Below are 21,773 nucleotides of genomic sequence, written 5' to 3'. Positions count from 1 at the left end.
GATGATCTCAAAGGTCTCTTCCACCCTGGCGGATGGTTCTATGCCACTTCAGTGGAGTTGGTCTTTTTTTCCTTGTGAACAGATCCCTGTCTCCCCAAGCTGCTTCATCTCTTTTAAATAAAACCAAGTGAGAAGGTAGGTGGAGTTTTGAAATGAAGCACAAGGACGCTAGGGAAGCATGGAGGAAGTTTAATGCCATCCATCCCTAAACAAGAGTTTAAATGCAGCTGTCTTCAGTCTAAATTTTAGAGTTCTTCTCCCTCTCTTCATACACCAGCTACATCAAGTCTGGTGACATTCTCATACCACATTCTCAACACAACAGGCAAAACTAAGTTAGGTACAGCTTAAACACACAGACGTCTCCCAAATCCATCCAAGTCTCTGGAAACCAGTTTCTTCATCCATTCTTGCAGCTGGGGGACAGGCTACTCCATGTAATCTTAAACAGTAGTGAAAACATTTTTGCCAAAAGGATATTTGGTATTTACATCTGATTGTTCTTGAGCTATTATATTAACACTGTACATAAAACCTCTGCACACAGTTAACATACACAACAGTTTATATGAAGTTTACTACTGTATCCAATATGGTAATAAATATGAATAAAACCTAAGAGCTGACAGTACAACAAAAGACTAAAAGTGTTTTTCTTAAAAAGTGTTTTGGACTTGATACTGAAATGCCTTGGTTAAAACCAGAAAAATTACTCTGCTTTTTCCTTGTCAGGCAGCATCAAAAAAAGCAATCAATCCATCTTGATCACAGCCATCCAGAATTTCCAGAAGGAGAGGAACTTTGGTTTTCACATTGGTGCCTTTAAATTTAAATTTATCTATGAAGAGATCTGTGATCATACCTGCAAAGGTAAAATACCAAAAATTATAATTTGCCTTGTTTTCAGTAGGAGGTATCTACTTTTAGCTCATGATTATGTACCAACTATTCCAGTTGTTAGAAGACTTTTTTAACCTCATGTTTTAAACAATGGTTTAATTGTAAACAAATCCAAACCATTTAACTTTTATACATTTTTAAATGCCATCCTGAATTTGAACACTATCTTTAACCATGTCCATAAAGACAAGAATCATCTAAATATAAGCAGCTGTCTATTTCAGCCATGTCTCTGGACATGAAGCCCCATTTAAATAAAGCTGAATTATCAACAAACCATAAAGTCTCTCAAGATGTGCAGGTTGTCTCTTGTATTCCTCCAGCAGCTGATCTGCCTCTTCCAAAATGCTGCGGTATTTTGGGAGCAGGAAGTCCACGTTCCCTTCATGAACTTGTAATTCCTCAAAGACAGTTTAAAATGGTAAGAACTAACAGCAGGTAGGTCTCATAAGAGCAGGTAAGTGAGAAGAAATTAAGCTTAGATATGTCAGAAGGAAGTACTTCAAAGGGAAGACAATCCCCTTCTAAACTATAAGTGTTATTTTCAGAGTGCCTCATTTTTCTAGTCTTCTAATGAAATGCCAGATGTCACTTGTCACTTCATAGACTGGATTCTCAAAATCCTGTGAATCCTGTGTATTACAGCTTTCAGCTCTGAGCCAGAACAGGATCACACTGTACAGACTCAAGCCCTTGACCATACTTAGTCTAAAAATGAAGGTAAATTCCTAAAAAAGTGTAGCACACGCTGAAGTCTGAAGGTAAAAGTAAACTCTGAAAGTATCACTCAATTTGTGACAGCAAGAAGTTTTGAAGGCCTCTTCTAAAATGCCAGCAGACCAATGTGGGATGGTCGATAGTAGAGATCTTTTTATCCTCCACAGAAGGACACTTCTGTTCTAGACAAGAGGTAATTATGTTGTGCACTGTGAGTCTGCTGGGATAACAGCTTTCATCAATCATTAGATTATTTTACTCCCGATCAATAAGTTATCATCCAAAAACTGAGTGACAAAATAATTTGTTGAAGATTTGCTCTCTAAAAAAAGCCTAAAACAAGCAAAATGTACAACACCATTATTATTGCACAAACACAGTATGCATTAAGAATAAATTCTCTAATAGTGTTTACATCCCTGGTTTGCCAAACCAAGCCCAAGTAAAAACCTTTTAGTGATAATAAAGATTCACACCGTTCTCCTTAGTAGCCAGCTTTTCTACTATCTAAATAATTCTGACAAGTATTTGCTGACCCCAAAAGGACAAGAGATAACTGGTTGTCCATTTTCACCTCCCCTCCCATTAAATAAAAAATACCAACTTGATGATGGTGAGTTTTTAACAGCAAAATTCTGGTTGTTGGCAAAGAAGTCCAAGAACTGAGGCAAGCTGCCTAACTGGTACCTCCCAAAGACTGCTGAGGAGGGTATTAAGCAAAAGATGGAAAAGCAGATGATTCAGAAATTATGAGAGAATGGTATTAAGTTCCAAAGCAAAGGAGTTGCATCTGGCCTGGATGATCTAAAAAACTATACATGTTAGTGGAAAGAGAGACAGAAGGAGCTGTAAAATAACAGTGGGCTAGAAGAGAACATTAGATGATAAAGCTGGCTGCCCTTCTGCTGTCCAATTTAAGCATCTTCAGTAATCCCACATGTTATTCACTAGTTATATAGCAAAAAAGAACTTTCCTTCAAGAAATCTGTCTCCTGGACACTTAAAACACATGCTTTAATTTCATTTAAGGGAACAGAAAGGGAACAGATCCCCACACAACACACACCTGACTCGAGCCATGGTTTGGTACCTGACAGCATAATCCCCCATAAAAATCAAACCCCAGGAGTCCAGATACTTACTCTCAAAGCATCTATTAAGTGAACCTTCTTGGCCAGCAGCTGCTGATACTCTAATTTAGGGTGGATAAGCTTTAATGTGTGCCTCACAGATTCTTCATTTACATCTAGCAGGGAGTAAAAAAGAATCCCAACAAGCAAATGAGTACTACATACTCCATTTATGGGAATATCAAATGAACTGAAGAACAACAAAATAGAGAAGAAATTTTTACCATATGATATCTTGAGATTAATCTTCCTTTTAGTAGCCTCTTTGGAAAGCACATCTTTGAGGATAGATATTGTAGAGATGTTGTCAGATTTAAAATATCCCTCACCTTTTCTATAAAGGAAGAAAAATTTTAAATGAACAAAAATAAACACATATGCATGCATTAAGTTTAGTAATTGTATTTTACCTGTAGGTAGTTTCAAGCTGTGTTCCCAGGAAGGTGTTCTGAAAATAAAAGGTGATGCACTCTCCAGCAGGAGTCTTTTCAGGCACCTCAGGCAAGCAAAACACAATCCAGGAGTGAATTTCAGCAAAACTGAACTGGCCTTTGAGCATCAGTGTATTCATGGGCCTGTGACATTGTGAAATTAAAAGAAGAAAAAAAGATAGTTAAGAAGGAGGGACACTGTCCATGTAAAAAGCTTAGTTCCACACGGTGGTTTCCTTTTAATCAGCAGCCTGTAAAAAGCCAGGTCTCTCCCTAAGTACAGATACGTATTGCAGATTACAGCTATTTTTCTGTACTGCAAGATGCAAAGCTACATGCTCATTCAAGTTTTACCTCCCACTAGGCATGTCAGATCTGGAAAAAAAAACAAGTTGGAAGTTTTTGATGTCCTGTTGCAAGTTGTTAAACCCGAAATTTAGGACAAAGGTGAGTAACTGACAACAGCAAATATGGCTAAGACAGATCCTCAAAAGCCTCCCGTGCTGTAAACCTCAGACATCGCATTTTTATCAAGAACAAGGCACAGTGGAGCTCATTTGCATACTGAAGCTGTTGGTATCATCCCTTCAGTCTTTCAGTTTCGGTTGGAACAAGCATATCCTTGGAGACAATACAAGATATTAGCTGAGGGTGGGCAAAAATCCACTAGAAATTGTGTAAAATACTAAATTCCTATAACACAGAGATAAAGGTAAAAAAAGTCTTGGCTCAGTTTTAGGGCCAAATTAGCTGTGAGAAAAAAGTTAGAGGAAAAGGGTGGAGCACAGAATGAGGCTGAAACTGAAAAGACACAGTTACCTCCACAGGAGAGTTTCCTTTCTACCACACCCTCAGCTCTACACATGGGGCCGGACTATAACCCAGGGCAGTAAAATGAAAAATAACCCTAAAACAAGAATAAAGAATGGCAAAGAACCTATTTAATCCGTAATTTCTATTAAGAAACCCACAAAATGGAACTACAGGCTCAAAAGTGTAGTTTAGGGCTTAGAAATTTCATACTGAAGTTTACAGAGCAAATGCTTCAGCTGGACTGTGTCATTTTTTCCAAGCAAAAAAAGGCATTGATTTTTCTTTGCAAATACCTGTCCTGGTCAATAGAATGAGTTCTCTGGTGGAGTGAAAGTGGCTTAATTTGATATTGATGAACTTGACAGGTTTTTGGTTGAATTCTGGGAGTTACATACGCCTGGAGTGTCCCGTACTGTCCTTCAATTGAGCGAACCTGCAGAGAAAAGAAGGACCCACAGAAAAGAAGAAAAAGAAAAATATTATTTTATCACCGTTTGGAAATTTGGTGAATATTCAAAGTATGTTAAAGAAATACTGTAGCGCTTCAAGAATATTTAGAGTATTATATTTACTTGGTAGTGTCAATAAAAATAAAGGAGATGAGTCTTAAGATGAAGCAGTGTCCAATGAAGTGCTGCTGGATTAGATGAATCAAATACTAATAAAATAACACCCACTAACTAATTTTATGATATTCTAAAATAAAAAGCCTCAAAATTGAGAGTTTTACATAAACATGTATCAGATTAGCAGGCTGCAGTAAAAAAGAGAAAACCTCATGCCTGTGTGCACATTGAGGATTTTCTAGTCAGGATTTCCTTCATTACTTTCCCTGCTGGTTGCCATAAAATGTGTGAATTTGGTGGATCCTTAAAAATAAACTCCAAAACACCAACATGCCTTTAGTGTAATAAGCATGGAATGACACGATTTTCTTCCTCTCCAAAATACAAATTGAGTCTATATTCCCTTGTTAGTTCCCAATGTAACTTCCTTCAAACACTTCAAAGGATAAACAGTGCCAGAACTTTCTCTCCCACACCTCCCTCTGCTTTAAGTTCCACACATTGCTTTCAGTGTTTTCCCAATCTGTGATGTCCCCACTGCTTTCATCTTAGGGACACTCAAAAGGACCTCGGGCTCCCCTCTGACATATTTTTAGAAGCCTTTAGAAACTCTAGGACAAATAAAAAAGGAACACAAGCCCCAGGTTAGAAGGTTCTCAGGAAAGAACCAGAAGTAAAGACTGGACTGATCCAGGTAGAGAACTCTCCATTCCAGAGCAGGAATAACCATTAATTTATTGTGGAAGATATTTTTGAGCATTTTACCTTAAGTTCAAGTCTTGTTGTATTTGCTTGGCATCTGTAAGTTGCAAGAAGAAAGTTGCTATTTGGCTGTAAACAGGAAAAAAAAAACAAACAAACAGGAAAATAATACAAAATAGGCCTGTGGATTCACAAAATTTCTACTGGTCTGTTTTAACTGTAGACATGTTACAGTAAAGTTTTTGCTATGCATGTACAGCTATTTACAAGGGTTAAATACAAAAAAGCAATCCTTTGTTCCTCTGAATGTTCCAATTAGTTTTAGTTATGGTAGAGTTTAAAAAAATTAAATCTCTCTATAAGGAGAATACAACCAAAGCCTCTTACACTCTTTAGTATCTCTATGAAGATTACATAGATACCTACTTTTCATCTGAAAAATGCATGTCAGCCTGCCCCACTCATCTGCAAAATTAGTTCAACATTCAAAAACTAAAGCAGGATCAGTAAGAAAATACACCAGAAAAAGTGTTAAATTAATCATCATAAATGGCAAGAAACCTAAAATAAAGGACTGTTAGAAGGAAAAAGATTTTACAGAAGATTTTCATAAACTGCAAGATAGTTTCTGGATTTTCCCCCCAGGTCCTCAGTGTCAATAGTAATTCCATAGCTATTCAAGTCTGCAGTTATTATATACTAAAAAAAGCATGCAAACATTTGACTTCCCACACAGCAGAATTGTCACATTCTAAAGATGTTTTTAGAAATTAACTAAGTAACACTCTTCACCTAAATTGCTTGGAAGTAAATGTACGTGATCCTATGATACACAGAGAAGAGAGCAATACTGAATGTGTCTCTCACAATCCTCCTCAGGAACAAAAAAAAAAGGAAGAGAGCTGATATTTTTGCACATACTTAGGTTTTCCTTACATCAGGATGTGCTACTAACTCCTAATTCTGCAGTATCTCTAATGCAGCTGTGCTCTCCACAATTACCAGATGAGTAGTTTAACCGAATATTAAACTACTCATCTACTAAATGTCCTCCAAGTTCTACTTTAACTACACAGTACTCAGTGTTTTCACCATGTAAGCTCTACAAACATCATCTCTGTTTCACTCACCTCAGAATCACAGCTGCTAAAACTAACGACGGCAGAATTTTTATCCACATCCAGCAAGTCTAGTGGGGCATCACTCTGCAGCACACAGGAGGAAGGAAAAATAAAGAGCTTACGTTTCTGAGTAGCTCCAAGTGCATTTATCCTCTAACTGTCATCAATGTTTTTAATAAGGGAGAGGCAAGAAGATTGCTTCATCTGAGAGGCAAAAGCCTAACAGACATGCAGCTTACTACTTAATCCTGGAGTAACATGATGATCTTTCTCTTATTCCCTTACAGAGTCCTGAACTCCTGGGGGGCTGGCTTACCACAACTTCAGTGTAAAATCTGTAACTATCTTTCAGACATGAAAGGTAGATTAAACAATTTCATTATTCCCCATTTAGCTATAGAAACATCAGATATTATAGAGTGGCAAATTAGCTGTAGCTTAGCATTGCTCTGTAACATCCTTAATAAAAAAAGGATTTTTATTAAGAAGTGAAAAATAAAATCCTACAGTATTTCTTTCCCGTTTGTTGTAGCCAGCTTGCCTCATAAATTCCTCCTTGTCACATTTTTCTCCTCATGCATTTCCCAAAAGAAGGTAATTCAGTACCGCTACTCTTTCTGACTACCGAAGATGACGTTAATTTCAGCTGATACAGTAGGAGGAATAATTAACCAAGGTTGCTGTGATGGGCAGGAATATTTCTCCCCAGCTGCACACAAATCAGATGCTGTTCCACACTGAAAGTGCACAGGTGGCCCATAAGACTCTGAAATTAATTTTCCACTACAGAGTACTTACCTGGCAAGTGAGAATGTGCACCTCATTTAATTGGTGTTTAAATAAGGACATGCAAAAGCAAACACAAAGTTACAAAGAAATCTTCTGTTACAGCAGGCACTGTGGTTTATTTTGGTACTGTAACATTGCTCTGCTCGGTAAAAGTTTGTTGTATTTGTTCCCTAACAAGCATTTACAGCAGTTAGTTCAATACTGCAACATTGAACACTTCAGCTCCCGCTTGCAACAATTCAGACTTTCAAAAAACCAAGTACTTGAGGTGCTATAACTTGGCTTTTTGAACTAGAAAGTGTCTGAGTGTTTTATTTATGCATCAAGAAAGCCAACAAGAACAAAGCCCCACTGACCTGCACCAGGACATTATCTATGGCTGTCTGCACCTCCAAGATGAGGCTGTAGCTGGCATCATCCTTGTTCAACGTGAACTTGTCATTCACACTGAATGCAGGTACTGAGGAAACTGCAGTGCTGGACTGAGAGGACTGCTGGTATTTCTCCCGTTCCTGAAGTACTTTTATCTGCAGTTGTTCCAATTCATTCCTAGAAAAGGGAAACCACTCTAACGTCTTTAAAAAAGGCAACTATAAAAGCTACCCTAGAAATTAGGTAAACTTGCAAGACAATCATGTTTATCTCCTGTCCTCAATTTTCCAGCCAGAAGTGACTGATGACTCCCCTTCCACATACTTTGCAAAGATAAAATATAAACCCTATCACATGGACATGTAGATTTTACATGCTCCTTGCCTAAAAAGCTTTCCTGAGACACAGGAAAGGACAATCTTTTTCCTTCAAGAATGCAATGCATTTTGAATAATATGATAGTGACTTCTTTCCTGCCATCATTTAGAAGCTATAGAGCAGCACAGAAGAAAGGAATCTTGCTGATACTGAGGCAGAAAGTATTAAGATACCATCATGTGAAGGCAAGATAGGAAAAGACCGTGAAAGGAGGCTGCTATTCATTTCTGCTTTGAAAAGGTTTGATTCTACTTCTAGATATATTAATGACAAAGAAAATCCAGTGAGATAGGAAGGAGAGATGACATTTCAACTTTTAACATTTCAATTCTTCCATTTAAATTTCTTTCTAGTGGAATTACCTTAAGGATGAAATCTTGCTCTGCATTTCTTGACTTAATTTTAGTTCTTCCCCTGATCCACCTTCTCTATGGACAGGTTCTGTAGTCAGTCCTGTCAGCCAGCCTAAACCAATATATGAAGTTTATATTCCTTATAAGCTAAAAAGAAAAGTCTACACTCAGCTGTTGTATGCATGGAGGGATGTTTTTTCCACACACTGGGTAGAGAGAATTGAGCCTAATTTAATCCTTTTTAGTAGGATTAGTCCTAGACTCTGAGCATAATTTTCTATGGGTTTCATTCTTAAACTGGAAAACATTAGTTATTCTTTTTCATTAAGTACTTTGAGCAATAAATCCCTCTACGACAGTTTTTAACTGAGCACTTTGATTTTTTCTCACCTCTCTTTTTCTGACAAAACCTTGCATTATTGGCAGTACTATAGCTGGAAACAAAACAAAAGCTGTGCAATGTGTTTATAGCAAACTGTATGCTGCTCAGTGAGCTTAGAGATTGAATGCTGCTGCTTGAAAAAAGTTATACTTTTGCTTACTAAATTACATTCATTTATAAAAGTAAATATTAGTTGATTACATTCTGATACCTCAGGCATGATATGCAGACATACCAAAATCAGTCTAGTGCACATCCTACCAGAATTCACCTTTGAAAGCTCACAGGGGAACACAGGCTTTCACTTTTTCCCTTTCTTCTATGATCCATGGATCTTTACAACGTTCCCACTAAAAGCCACAAAGGACTTAGGCTGCAACAGTACTGTGGCCAATCACACCAAAACAATTCATATGAGGTCAGGTGTAAGAGTCTTTTGATCACCCAAAAATGTTTAAAAGAGCTACTTGGAACACCATTATTTCTCAGTAACTGACTGAGGATTGTATCTTGCCAAATGACATGATTTTCATTACAAGAAGTTTTAACAGGTTAAATTTTAGAACTGAAGGTAACTAAAGAGAGAGAATTAGCAATATTTTAGCTCCCAGCAGCTGACATATGCAGCATGTTTATCATGGCCTCTGTTACAATCAGGCCAATACCTCAAGTCTCACACAGGAGCTGCTGAGATGCCACACATGGGGGAGCTTTATTTTCTACTGAAAGCAAAACCAACCCCATTTAAAGCCCTGTGAAGCTGAAAAGGAACAAGATTTTGTAAAAGACATGAAAACAAAAGAAAAACATGCTTGTCTATCAACATTTTTAATATATATTAAAAAATCATAAATAAATCCTTCAGACATAACATACTCAGTATTTCATCACAGTGAGGCAGCAGTTTACACCAAAGTACAGCCAGTCACTGTGCTACACATGATGAATATCTTAAAACATAAAATCCCCACAGTTTAAGAAACATTTTCTTTAAGAGTAAATATTAAATCAGAAGAGACCTTTTCAACAAAACCTTGTTCTGGTTCCGATCAGAACACAAAATTTTAAGAGATGTGAGCTGCACTAACAACATAACCTGCTTCATTTTATCACCTCACCACACATGGCATTTATTGTGTCAGTGATATGAAGCTTACCTGAGTATGTTGCTGCTAAAATTTCATCATAGCCATCTTTTCCCACACAGCCACCCTGGATTGATGCAATGCTCTCTGATAAAGCCTTCAAATAAACACATTCAAACAGAGGGAAATATCACTGCACTCATTTTAGAAGTTTTTAGAAGATTCTACTCCACATAACGAACACATTATGAAATTGAAAGCAAAACACTGATAGACAATGTTTTTCCAGCAGGAATTAGCACTCTGACTGAAATGAAATGATCACTCTGGATCCAATTACTATTTTAAGCAATTCATAACCAAAGTAATTATGCTCAGTGAAGTCTTGAAGCTTCCATTTATTAATCTGTAAATTACACACTGTACACAACACTCTCCATTTTTTCACTGAGAGAGCAGCTCTGTATTAGGTTACACCCAGCAGTCAACTGAGCCAAAATTTTAGCACACACTCTCTACATTATCTTGATTTTTGCTCAAATCAGCACTACTTCACTTTCTGGCTCTTACATTGCTACCATACTGATTTCAAGTTCATACTGTCAATGTTACAAACCTCTTAAATTAAAAACAAACCACATATTTTAGCAGTAATGATCATGAGAGTTTTTAAATACAGATTATTGTTTTTAATTAATGTCTTCTTCCAGCAGAGTATGAAAGATGTAGACTTACATAATCATGTCGAAGGACAGGATCATCAGCACTCTCAAAGTTATAGATCTCTATCATTCCATCATCTCGTCCAACGAGTAATTCCTTAACTCCATCTCCCAGAATGTCAAAACTATCAATACACAGAATACCTAACAAAGAAGAAAACAAAGCCATTTGCTTCATCTTTATTAGTTTATGACACAATAATACAGAGGTCATGCTCAGTTACATGGAAAGAGACTCCTGGCCAGCTTTTAAGGTGTTAATAATGAGATTTCTGGATGAGTCCTCAAGAGAGCTGAAGTCCCTCCCCTGTGCTTCAGGTTCAACGTTAACTTTTATGGCTCCATATTTCACAGAAAGACTACGGACATATGAGGAAGCATTTAAAGAAAATAACGTGGTGATAACTCTTATAATTAAATAAAAATATATTTATACATTCCATCCATGATCTTCTCTTTTACAAAGAAGTATGGGCTCACAGATGCTGCAGAAGCAGCACACCAAGGGTAAAACTGGGTAAGTTTTCATCAGTTAGACCTTATTGTGGAGACATATTCCACCTTCAGCCAAAACCCCTTATTGTGACTCTTTAGAGCCCTTGAAACCATTGAACAATCTGATAAATCTGGCAGGTAAATTTGCCAAATATGCACACACTTAGAAAAATGATAAACATTTCAATCAATCATATTTGAACCAACACTGTTTTACAGATGCCACTTTAAAAATAGTGTAAAAACAAAAGTATGCTAAAATACTGGAAATAATACGAACACAAGACCCAAAGCAAGACAAACTGATTAAAAGTATTTGTCAGAAAATCAGAAGAGTGAAAGAGACCTTAGTCACATTAGTACCATATACTGACATAATCACAATATGCCTCCAAAGTTAGCTATGAACAAGATTTTCTGATTATCCTACTTGTAACAAATCCTCAGGTATGCTGGGTAGCTAAAGAGGGAGAGATTGAGACACATACCTCCTCTCTTCTTTTCATTTCCAATTTCCCACTTTGGTATTGCCTTGGTACCAGTAATCTGGGTGAGACCTAGCTTCCCATCAGAAGTTCCATACACAATTTCTTCCCCAGAATCACCTAAACACAGAAACTGAACTTAGAATCAATAAAGTCATGTACACTGATTTTAAAATGTTGTGTATTTACAGTCTACAGTCAATGGGAAAAGAAAGCACTAAATCAGTGATGTGCAACAGAACTGTCAGGCTTTGAACCCAAAAACAAATCCATGAAAGCTGCACCCATCCCGATCATTTCCTCATGGCTATCACTATTCTGTGTATGGCTGCACCCCTGCACTGAAGTTCTGCCTAAAAACCACTCAAAAGCCAATACTTTCTATTTCAGCAAAGTTGGGCTATTCAGTGGCCTTTACAGAAGAAAAACAGAGAAATCCTTTCAGAACACACACCCACTATGGAATGTTGTGCCAAAATTTCAGCAATTAAGAACTACTTTTCCAAACCAGCTCTGGATGTTTGTCACACAGTCTAACTGAAACTAAATTAAGCGCCAGATTAACACCCTAAAGCGATTTCTGTGAGGTTAGAGCAGATTAGCAAGAAGGATAATCAAACTATTTTAAGCTTGAACCTTGCAGTCTTAGTTTATGCCAGCTCTACTCAATATTCTCAGCCACCCATGTATTCCAGTTATGGAAAGCCATGTGTAAGAGAAACACAAACCCAAAACCTGGACATGGCCTCCAAAAGTCCAACGTGTATTTACACAGTGAGACCCCTCATATCTCACTGCTGTTGTAAGAGGCCTTCAACTGAACGTGAATATAATTCAGAACTGCCTAAAACAGTCATATCTATGTGTCTATATTTAATGCAATGTAGAAAAATTACTTCACATAGTTTCCTGCTGAATTTATAACATCAGCTTAAAAATCAAGACAAAATAATTAACAGAGACAAGCTATAAACCTTAAAAATGTAATAAAATAACATTATTTAGTTATGTGTGTATTCAAAATCTTGTTACCCCCATTTCCATTGCTCAGAGCAAGAACAGTAGGTGGTCCAGGAACTTCTACTTCATAGAGCAAATCAGATCCCTGAAGACAAAGAGAACAATCTTGAATGAATTTGTTTAAAAAACCAAAAAAACCACAACCAAAACAACAAAAAAAGAACAACCTCAAAACACCAGCCACAAACCAAACCAAAGCCTCACAATGACAAAATTATTATGGATCATACTAACAGGTAAGATTTACTTATTCAAACCCTTATGGGAGAACCACTTCTAAGCCAAAAACAGGGTGAAGTTTGTAGAAATAAAACATAGGACTCTTGAAACGTGTTGTTATCATTAAAAATGATCCAGGAACTCACCTGGCAATTTAATTTGTTAAACCACTTAGCATCACTCAGACTTGTCGCAAGAGTAATTTGTGAGAGCCAGAATTCCCAAAGTGATAAAGACTTACGGAAATTAAATGTGTATATGAGCACTTTTAGTTAGAAGGGACCAATTTGTCATCTGATGTAGGAACCCAGAGTGCAGAGAATATTTCTCTGCACTCTGGGTTCCTACAATCTACTTCCACCTATGAATTCCAAAGCCTGTTTATAGTGGTTTCATTAATCCTTATTTTTTTGCAAGTTTATGATAATGATTTTCCTTTAAAAAAACAGAAGAAAAAGAAAGGGAATGCACCAGCAGCAACACTGCCAAGTAAGGCACAATACACTGATCCTTATGATGTTTAAGCCATGCTGATATGCTGATTCCCTTAATAATGAGTCCAATTCCATAGCATCAATACATAAAACATAAAGAAGGAAGCATTTTAACCTGTAACACCCTGAGGACTCTGTCCTGACACGCAAGCACTGGTGTGATGCAGTTCACTTTGTCTACAGGGAGGCAGAGAACATCATTGATTTTATCTCCTGATAGGAAGTAGTGCTGGTCCTTGCAGTCACAGTAATGGTTATAGATGTAGCTTGCACAGAGGAAGAGATCTGCTCCCGAAATGTACCTGAGGAAAAGAAAACACTTTCCTGTAGCATTTTGATGCAGCAACAGTCTTTTATGCTTTTACGCCTTACTATGCTTGCAGCTCCAAGGTATTATGGGGCCCTGCAAGCTATTCCAGCTTTAAAAGCTCCTTATAAATATTAACATTTACTACATGGTTTCTGTAGCTCTCATATTTCTACTTTGTCTTCAGGTAAATTCCTAAGAATATCTTTATAGAAATTTCATTACTGTATTTTTTATTATATTAACTTTTCTCAAGCTGATTTGTCTGGCAGCATCTTACAACACAATCTAAAAAAGATTTTGCTCCAGGAGGTATCACTGTGGCAACAACCCCAGCTCTGCTCACTTGGATTTTGCACTGCTGTGAGTGCCTCCAGAACCTGCCCAATTCCCCCTACACTTCCAAAATTTCTCCATGATATTCCAAATTCCTGCTACAGGTCGCAGCACAAGCTGAAGCTGGACTGGCACTTAGTGTCACCTACACAGTATGCTTAAAATCATTTCATAAAATCATAAACTAACAGTCTGCTACAGCTCTCAAAAAAATGCAAAATATCATACTTACATAGCTTTGATGCTTTCAGTAAGGTTAGTTTCAAATGAAAGAAACTGCTTCCCTCTTTTTGTGAAACCTCTGACTTCTGATCCTATAGCCACAAAAATTTTCTCTTGTGGTGTGTTAAGAGCTCCTCCCAGCTCCAGTCTTGAGATTTTTTGTCCCGGCAGTGTCTTGAACACTGGCTGTAAACAGAAAAGCAATTTTCATCATCACAGTATCATATTTATGGTAATTTTTTAACATAAAGGATAAGAAATTTACTTTACAATTTCTGGCAAAACTAAGATGCAATGGGTTGTACACAGACAAAAATAATCCGTACATTTATCTTCAGAATCACAGACCAGTCAAGCATTTGATAAGTAAATAAATATTAAAAGCTTTAAAATATAATAAATTAAGACTTCATTACTTCAGTATTATTTATTCCTCCACGGGAAAAATTCAGCACTACTTTCAGCTGTTTTGTTTGTGGTTTGTTTTGTATTTTAAAGAACAACACACATACTCCCTCTCTCTTACACATCACATTCTTATTCCAGAAGTCTACACAGATTTATTTGTATTGCTACAGGATCCTTATGAGCTAACCATGAACCTCCTGAAGGGGAAAAGAAAACCCACGAAAGAAAATAATAATTTTTTTATTGAGCCGGGCATAAAAAGCAATGAGTTTGTCCAAATCCCTAAGGTGATTTAATGAATCTCTGCAGGTGTTCATCCTGTTACAGTAACTGTGTATGTGTACAGGCTTAAGCCCAAGTTAACTGAAGTGCAAAGGATGTGGAAATTACTTTTTTCCTGATGATCCACAACAGTGTCTCACTCTGTAACTGTGGAAGACCCTGTGTATGACCAGGCATGAGATCAGCATGGCCTCACCACAGTTACGTATCAGTGCACAGCTCTACCTAGACACCTTCCACAGGTGTCCACAGGTATCTTATTTGCCATGTCGATAAAAAAGGGACTTTCAAAGTTCACTGGGAAGAATATTTCAAAAATAAAATTTTAAATGGAACATTTCCACTTACCACAGCTTCCCCCTTTTTTATGCCAAAACACGTAACGACCCCATCCTGATCTCCAACAACCACCTTCAAAAGTATAATACATTGTTATTTTTTATTACACACACAACTGTGTTTTTCAATAATGCTTTTCCTGTATTCACAGAATCACGGAATGGTTTGGATTGGAAGGGACCTTAAAGATCACTCAGTTCCAACCCCCTGCCATGGGCAGGGACACCTTCCACTAGACCAGGTTGCTCAGAGCCCTGTGCAGCCTTCAACACTGCCATGGATGAGGCATCCACAACATCTCTAGGCAACCTGCGCCAGGGCCTCACCACCCTCACAGGGAACAGTTTCTTCCTATTATCTAATCTAAACCTACGCTCTGTCAGTTTGAAGCCATTGCCCCTTGTCCTGTCACTACATGATATTGTAAGTAGTCCCTCCATTATAAAATTATTTGTATTTTTATATATTTAAGGACTCAAAATTCTAGACTACTTAATTACATATGGGATTGTAGTTCAGAAATCTGTATAAAGTGCTATAGATAGGATACTGAACAGCAATTCAAGTAAAGGCATTTACAATCCCTTTCCTATTTCTACTTGTGAACACTGGCAACCATGAGGTGAAGGAGTATTTGGGAAGAGTTATATTTTCATACTGAGACTTTATTACCGAAGGAAAAAAAATGCATTGTTATTTTTATTAAGTTTCTCTAACTAGGTTTCCTTAATTTGAACTTATATTAAGAAAAACTTAAAAATAAATATTTCATAGAATCATCAAGTTTGGAAGCGACCTTTAAGAGCATCATGTCCAACCATCAAGTCGTTATTATTACTGTAACCCCTAAACCACATCACCCAGCACCACATCCAGACACCTCTTAAACACCTCCAGGGATGGTGAGTGACTCCACCACCTCCCTGGGCAGCCTATTCCAATGCTTGACCATCCTAACAGTAAAATATTTTTTCTAATATCTAGTCTGATTCTCCTGTTTCAGCTTCAGGCCATTTCCTCTAGTCCTAAAGCGTTAATAAAACCAAAATAAGAGAAATATGGAAGAACTCCCTTGTGGTTTCAGCAATGCTGTAAACTACAAAAATTCTTTCCTGGTTCTGAAAGCTTTCCAATCACAAATTCAGATCTATTTTTCTATTTTTTTCCAAAAAAAGCTTTTCCAAAGGCCCAAATAGGCTTGCATAGTTTTTCTCTATGACATCCTATAGCCAAGGAAACTCTGGAGATGATTAGCAATAGGATGAGGCATAGGACAGGAGAGGCAGCGAAGCCTTGCGCGGGAGCCCGCGGCACCAGGCGGTACCTTCTGCGTGGCCTTCTTCCCGGAGGCGGGCAGCAGCCTCATCGTCTTCTGCGCCGTGACTCCCACCTGTGGAAGAGACGCTCCTGAGCAGGGCCCGGAGCACCGGGACGCGCCTCGGGCCGCTCGCAGGCCCCGCCGCGCCGCCGCCCCTCGGTCCCGGGCGGGCCGTGCCGCCTCGCCCCGGTGCCGGGGCGCTGTCGGGGGGCTGCCGGGGCACTGCCGGGCCCACCTGCAGGTAATCCACGCGTGCCAGGCTCGGCTCCATCGCTCCCGCGGGACGCGCGTCCCTCCCGCGGGCACGGCGCGACCGCCGCCCGTCACCGCGGCAACCTCCGCGCGGAGCCGGCCTCCCATTGGCTGGGCTGGCGGCCGGGGGGCGGGACCGCGGGCAGGCGGGCGCCGCGATTGGCCAGAATGCGCCGGGGGCGGGGCGAGGGGCGGGCAGAGCCGGGAGCGCCCCGGAGCGGCAGCGGCGGCTCGGCCGGGAACGTTCCTGAGGGATATCCCGGGCTCGGTGCCGAACCACCGGGACGCATCCATACAGTAGGAATGCTTTATTTAACAACGAAGCCAAAAATAGCAGCCCTGCACGGAGTCTGAGTTAAAAAAAAAAAAAAAATCCTTACTTTTCCCAGAGTAAATACCCTGAATTAAGGAAGGGTCGGTGCGGGTACGTGTATACACAGACAAGTTAAACAGTGCTGCTGCCATTAGATTCGCACTTACCTGGTTCTCAGCAACTCCTTGTGGTCATAACCATGAGTTCTGGGCTTACACGCGTTACTAGCACCACTAATAAAGAACAAAGATTTCACGTAATCCTCCACTCATCTCTAGTTGGTTTATTGTAGTATGAAAAATCCTATTTTGTACCTGGACACTGCAAGGAACAGAGTATTACGCTGTATCTGTTAATTTTTTGTCTTGCAAATTTAGTGCAAAGAATTCTCCATATGTAGTCATAAACCTGTTAAAATATCAGCAATCAATACCATTATACCTTTTTAATGCATAAATGCAAAAAAAAAAAAGTTATGATCGTTCTTGCTTTTAGACAATTGAAATGAAGAGAGCAATCTTTTTGTGGTGAGTTAATAAAAGTTCCTAAGACTAAATTCCAGAGAAGCTGTACATAAAGTTATTTAGTGCTAAAAATCTACAATACATTATTTTCAAGTATAAGATACTGAAATATTATTGCCAATAAATAGTTGTGCTGTAGTTGAAGCCACGGTTCCTTTGTTGAATCATTCACACCTCAGCATATTAGGATTTAGTTTCTCACTGAGTTTATGTATTAAAATTGCCAACTCTTCTGTTGCTTGGGACTTATCCTCCAACAGTTCGTAGCGAAGACTGGAGATGTCCTGTTTGATTTCCTTTAATTCACCTGTATTAATAATGGAAAGAAACACTTGTTAGCAAAGTTTAACATTCAGTCAATACTCTTCTGTTAAGTCACATCAGTGCCTATTTCAGGTTATCATCCCAAAATGTTCATGAGAGCAGGTACAGGATGGGTCAGGAGGATTTACCTCTTCTTCATTCTCAAAGAGACATGTCTCCATCCCTAAATAGTACCAAAGGAATTTTAACAGTCCATTGAGGTCTCACATTGTGCTCCACATGTATACAGAACATCAAAGGTTCACAAAGGGCTGTACAAAGGTTAATGAATTAATCACACCAACATTGCTGAACAGCTGGTAAATATTAGTATCTCCTTTTTAGAGAGAAAAGGAAAAGAGATTTTTTTCTGAAGAGATGTGCCAAAATCACAAAGGAAAAGTGTGGCAGAGCTGGCAGTAAAACTCACAGCTTCTGAGTCTCTCTCCTCTTCCTTACCAACATCCTTGGAATTAGAAAAAGTCAACCAATTTAACATTATGTTACAATTTGACACAAATACAAAAAACACATTTAAACAAAGACAGCTGTCAAGTCCAGGCTTGTAATAAGCAGCACCATGTTTTCCATTGTAGGATCTTCAGTTCAAGAGCAAAAGCTTTTTAAAATGTTCAAGTACATTTCTTCCAGCAAGTGTGAGGGATGTGAATTCTTACACAGTATCTGGAAATTATTTGTCATGTATGAAATACAAGAGTATGAAGAAGCACCTAAGTTCTCTAGTGATGCAGGACAGGGAAAAATCCCTAGACTTTTGTAAAAGCAGTTGGAGTACATAGGAATGCCAATGTTTTCTATTTAGGGTATAGCAGACTTCAAAAATTGTGTCTTCAGAGGCTGGGTCTGTACTTCGGGTACCAATGAGATGCTCAGGGCACAGAGCACTGGTTTGGCTGTGCAGCTGAAGAATAAAAATCAAGGGTTACCTGCCCTGCTCAAAGTGGACTGTCCTCTACAGAATCTGGTGCCAAAGCCGGAACCATGATGTCAGCAAACCCTGATTCTTCTGCACTGTCTTGCTAATTTGAACACATCTCTGCCAACACCAAAGCGGCATCAGGGACCTGGAAAGGGCTGGCACTGCTGGTGACAGAACAGTCTTTTCATCAGTCACTAGGTAGATGATTTCCTACATCACAGAGCAGGAGCAGGAGGAAGCAGTGGGAATTCAGGAGAGCAGAACACTGAGAGGATTCACTTTTAGGAGCCTTTCTGCTTTTGTCACTGACAATCACAGCTCTGTACAGACACACAGGATGGGGAAGTGTCAGGATAACAGTCAGTGCACAATGCTGCCTTTTGAAGGCACAGAAGGGGATTTAATTTAATCTTTTTTGCTCCCTGCTTCTTGCTGCAGAGAGTTATAGGTAAGCAGAGAGCAACTAAGGAGAAAAACAGAAGCTTTATTGCCTTAGCTGAGAGCTGAGCAGCCCTTTTAGGCCCCTCACATCACACATGCACACAGCTGCCTGATGCTGCCATGACAATAAAACATCTGACCTCAGGCTGTCCATCACTGCATCACTCTATTGCTTGATAACATTCTATCTAGAGTTCTTGTCTGGGGATCTGCCCAGAGCACAACAGTTTCCCTGCTGGACTGCAGGCCTGTGTTTCATTCCTGGAAGGCTGGAGGAAGGAGGACAACATTTGCCTTAATCTCATCCCAGTGGTGAGTTAGGGTTTGCTCCTGGAGCATGCACCTCTCTCTCACGGGTGCCAGGGAGCTCAGATCCATTGTTTCTTAAAAGGTCTCCCACTAAAATAGTGGTTACATTTGCCATTTTTTATCACCATGCAGCTGACTGTGGAGCTTTGTTTTATGATGGGCAGCTTCACAGGTGATTATTCCTCATAGCTTTATGAAGGAAGGCAAGATAAGTAGTTCATGGTGTGAAGTGGTAAATTGTGTGTAATTGTGTGTTCAGATGAATGAAACAGAGAGAAAGATCCTGCAGCTTTGATTAGGACTCTGGAAGTGTGAATACAGTTAGTGGCTCCTTCACAGATTTCCTCTGTGCATTATGTCTGTGCTCTCATTTTCTATCTGTAAAATGGGGCCGATAATATTTCTCAGTTCTACTTCGTTAGTCCTACTTTTCCATTTTTTTGATGACATGGGCATACTTCCATTACTATCTGAGCCTCAGTGCATGTGCAATAGAAATAATCCCTCTTTTCACTCAAAACCCCTGTGCATCACTGTAATACTGGTTCCTAATACAATGAATTTTTTCCTAATGAAAAAAATTGTCTCTGAATATTGCAGACAGTCTTTCTTCTTACCTTCATTGACTTCATCATTTTCTTTGTCCACTTGTGCTTTCAGAACATAACGTTTTATCAGCCTCTTCATTATTTGCTGTCAGATTAAAACAGTTATATAATCAGATGCGATTATATAATTAAACACTGTTCATTTTTCTTTCTTAGCTCTCTCTGTCACATCTGCCTAAGAGAAAGAATGAACAGCCCCAGATGAAGCAGTTGCCTCACGTGGGCTTTTCTGGGGGCATGCTGAGAAAGGAAGGGAAGCAGCCAACCTAGTTAGCTTTCACGTCCTCTCCCCAGAAACCAATTTCAGATGTTTGCTCCTCATGCTTTCCCAACTGGGACATCAAAGACCAATTTTAAGTACTGTATGAACTAGTTTTGAAATGCTTCAAATAATGGGGCTTGAGCACAGTAACTGTCTTTCAAGGAGCATCCTAGAGTTTGATTTCTACAGCAGGTTTTCTTCATCTGGTGAAGGCAAAATGGACTTGAAACACAAAATTCTGCTAGAACCTTGTCACAGTTCTATTACTCAGGACAGTGATCCCTGTATGTAGTTACCTGATAGCGTGTTGGCTGATTGAGAATGCTGTTAAAACTGTGGGATTCAAAAACTCTGGAGTTCGACTGAGTGAAAAGGTTTAACTAGGAAGAAACAAGACAAAATTAAAATAAATTATGGAATTCACCGTTAGAATTCAGCTCCATTATTCTTTTTCTTTAGACATATTGAGGATGTTTCCATCTTTTACTATATCAGAATATTATTTTTTAAAAACTGAGATTGCCTTGAATTATATGTTGGTTTTGTTTTGGTTTTTTTAAATGCTGATAATTTTAGCCATCCTGTTCTAAGGAAATAGTGATAACTTGGAGGCAGGGATGAGTGGCCAGAGCAAAAAGAGACCCTCTAACCTGGCTTTAACAAAGAGCTGTTGTGGATCTGCACCCTTGAGCACACTTTTTACTACAAATACATGCTCAAATCAGCTCTGCTTAGTTGAAAGGAGTTTGCCAAAGAACCATTTTCAGGAATAGCAGTACAATTTTTAAAATGGTCATTGTTCAACTGATCACAAAGCCATCTGATACCAGATAATTTAAGGGTTTTGTAGAAGTGGGCTAGAAACAGAAGAGAAAAAGAAAAGCCACCTTGGCATTGTGACCAATGCAGAAGGTTTGTTACTTCCAGATCAGGGACCTCCCTCTTCTCTCAGATACACTGGTGGGGGTGAAGTAAAAAAAGTGTATCTATAGATTCAGCCCACTAATGTGAACCTGTCATTAATTTTGTGTGGCCAATTAGAAGTCACCAAATCACTTTCTGTTCATTTATAGCAAAACAAACACAAATTATTTTCAAAGTACTACTTTCAGTCTTGGCAATACAAAGGGCCTTGAGCCTAATTTACAAAAAAAGCCACATGTATCCTCTTTAATCTGTCTATGCCCCAGTTTGCCACCAGTAAAACGAGGGGAATTGTTACCTAATTCTCACAAGGGCATTGAGACACTGCATTCCATTCATATTTGTAAAGAACATTTAGATACCCAAATTTAGAATGTCATGGAAATGCTGAAGATTGCTAGTCTGGCCTTCTTCCAGTTGGCTTCAGCTTGGAACAAGCTTTGACAGCAGGAAGTGAATTATCACACAGACCACACTTTTCCTTTCACTAGAACAGGAAAAGGAGGAAGTT

General features: G+C 38.8%; 2 protein-coding genes across 3 annotated transcripts in view; both read right to left on the bottom strand.

Moving 5' to 3' along the window:
* Window positions 1-173: 173 nt before the first annotated feature.
* Window positions 174-16,730, bottom strand: BBS7 (Bardet-Biedl syndrome 7). The gene is made up of 19 exons (XM_032109403.1): window positions 16,622-16,730; window positions 16,393-16,458; window positions 15,078-15,140; window positions 14,050-14,225; window positions 13,290-13,476; window positions 12,474-12,546; window positions 11,445-11,561; window positions 10,475-10,605; window positions 9,812-9,896; window positions 8,282-8,384; window positions 7,526-7,718; window positions 6,390-6,464; window positions 5,323-5,388; window positions 4,285-4,424; window positions 3,158-3,322; window positions 2,972-3,081; window positions 2,760-2,863; window positions 1,178-1,301; window positions 174-862 (listed from the first exon to the last, which is right to left on the bottom strand). The coding sequence occupies exons 1-19, from the start codon at window positions 16,655-16,657 to the stop codon at window positions 729-731; spliced, it is 2,148 nt and encodes a 715-aa protein (XP_031965294.1). The 5' UTR covers window positions 16,658-16,730; the 3' UTR covers window positions 174-728.
* A 483-nt stretch (window positions 16,731-17,213) lies between these two features.
* Window positions 17,214-21,773, bottom strand: part of TRPC3 (transient receptor potential cation channel subfamily C member 3) — a 35,034-nt gene continuing 30,474 nt past the window's right edge. Inside the window, exons 10-12 of one of the 2 annotated variants that reach the window (XM_032109402.1) lie at window positions 20,635-20,718; window positions 20,086-20,161; window positions 17,214-17,782 (exon numbers count right to left, since the gene is read on the bottom strand). In XM_032109402.1, coding sequence (XP_031965293.1) covers window positions 17,640-17,782; window positions 20,086-20,161; window positions 20,635-20,718 — 303 coding nt within the window. In that variant the 3' untranslated portion in view covers window positions 17,214-17,639. The remainder of the gene's footprint in view (window positions 17,783-20,085; window positions 20,162-20,634; window positions 20,719-21,773) is intronic. The other variant, XM_032109401.1, reaches the window with a different exon arrangement.

Source organism: Corvus moneduloides, chromosome 5 (assembly GCF_009650955.1).
Source record: "Corvus moneduloides isolate bCorMon1 chromosome 5, bCorMon1.pri, whole genome shotgun sequence".
In the NCBI taxonomy this organism is placed as follows: Eukaryota; Metazoa; Chordata; class Aves; order Passeriformes; family Corvidae; genus Corvus; species Corvus moneduloides.
Note: the sequence above shows the minus strand (reverse complement) of the source record. Positions and strands in the feature narration are given on the sequence as shown.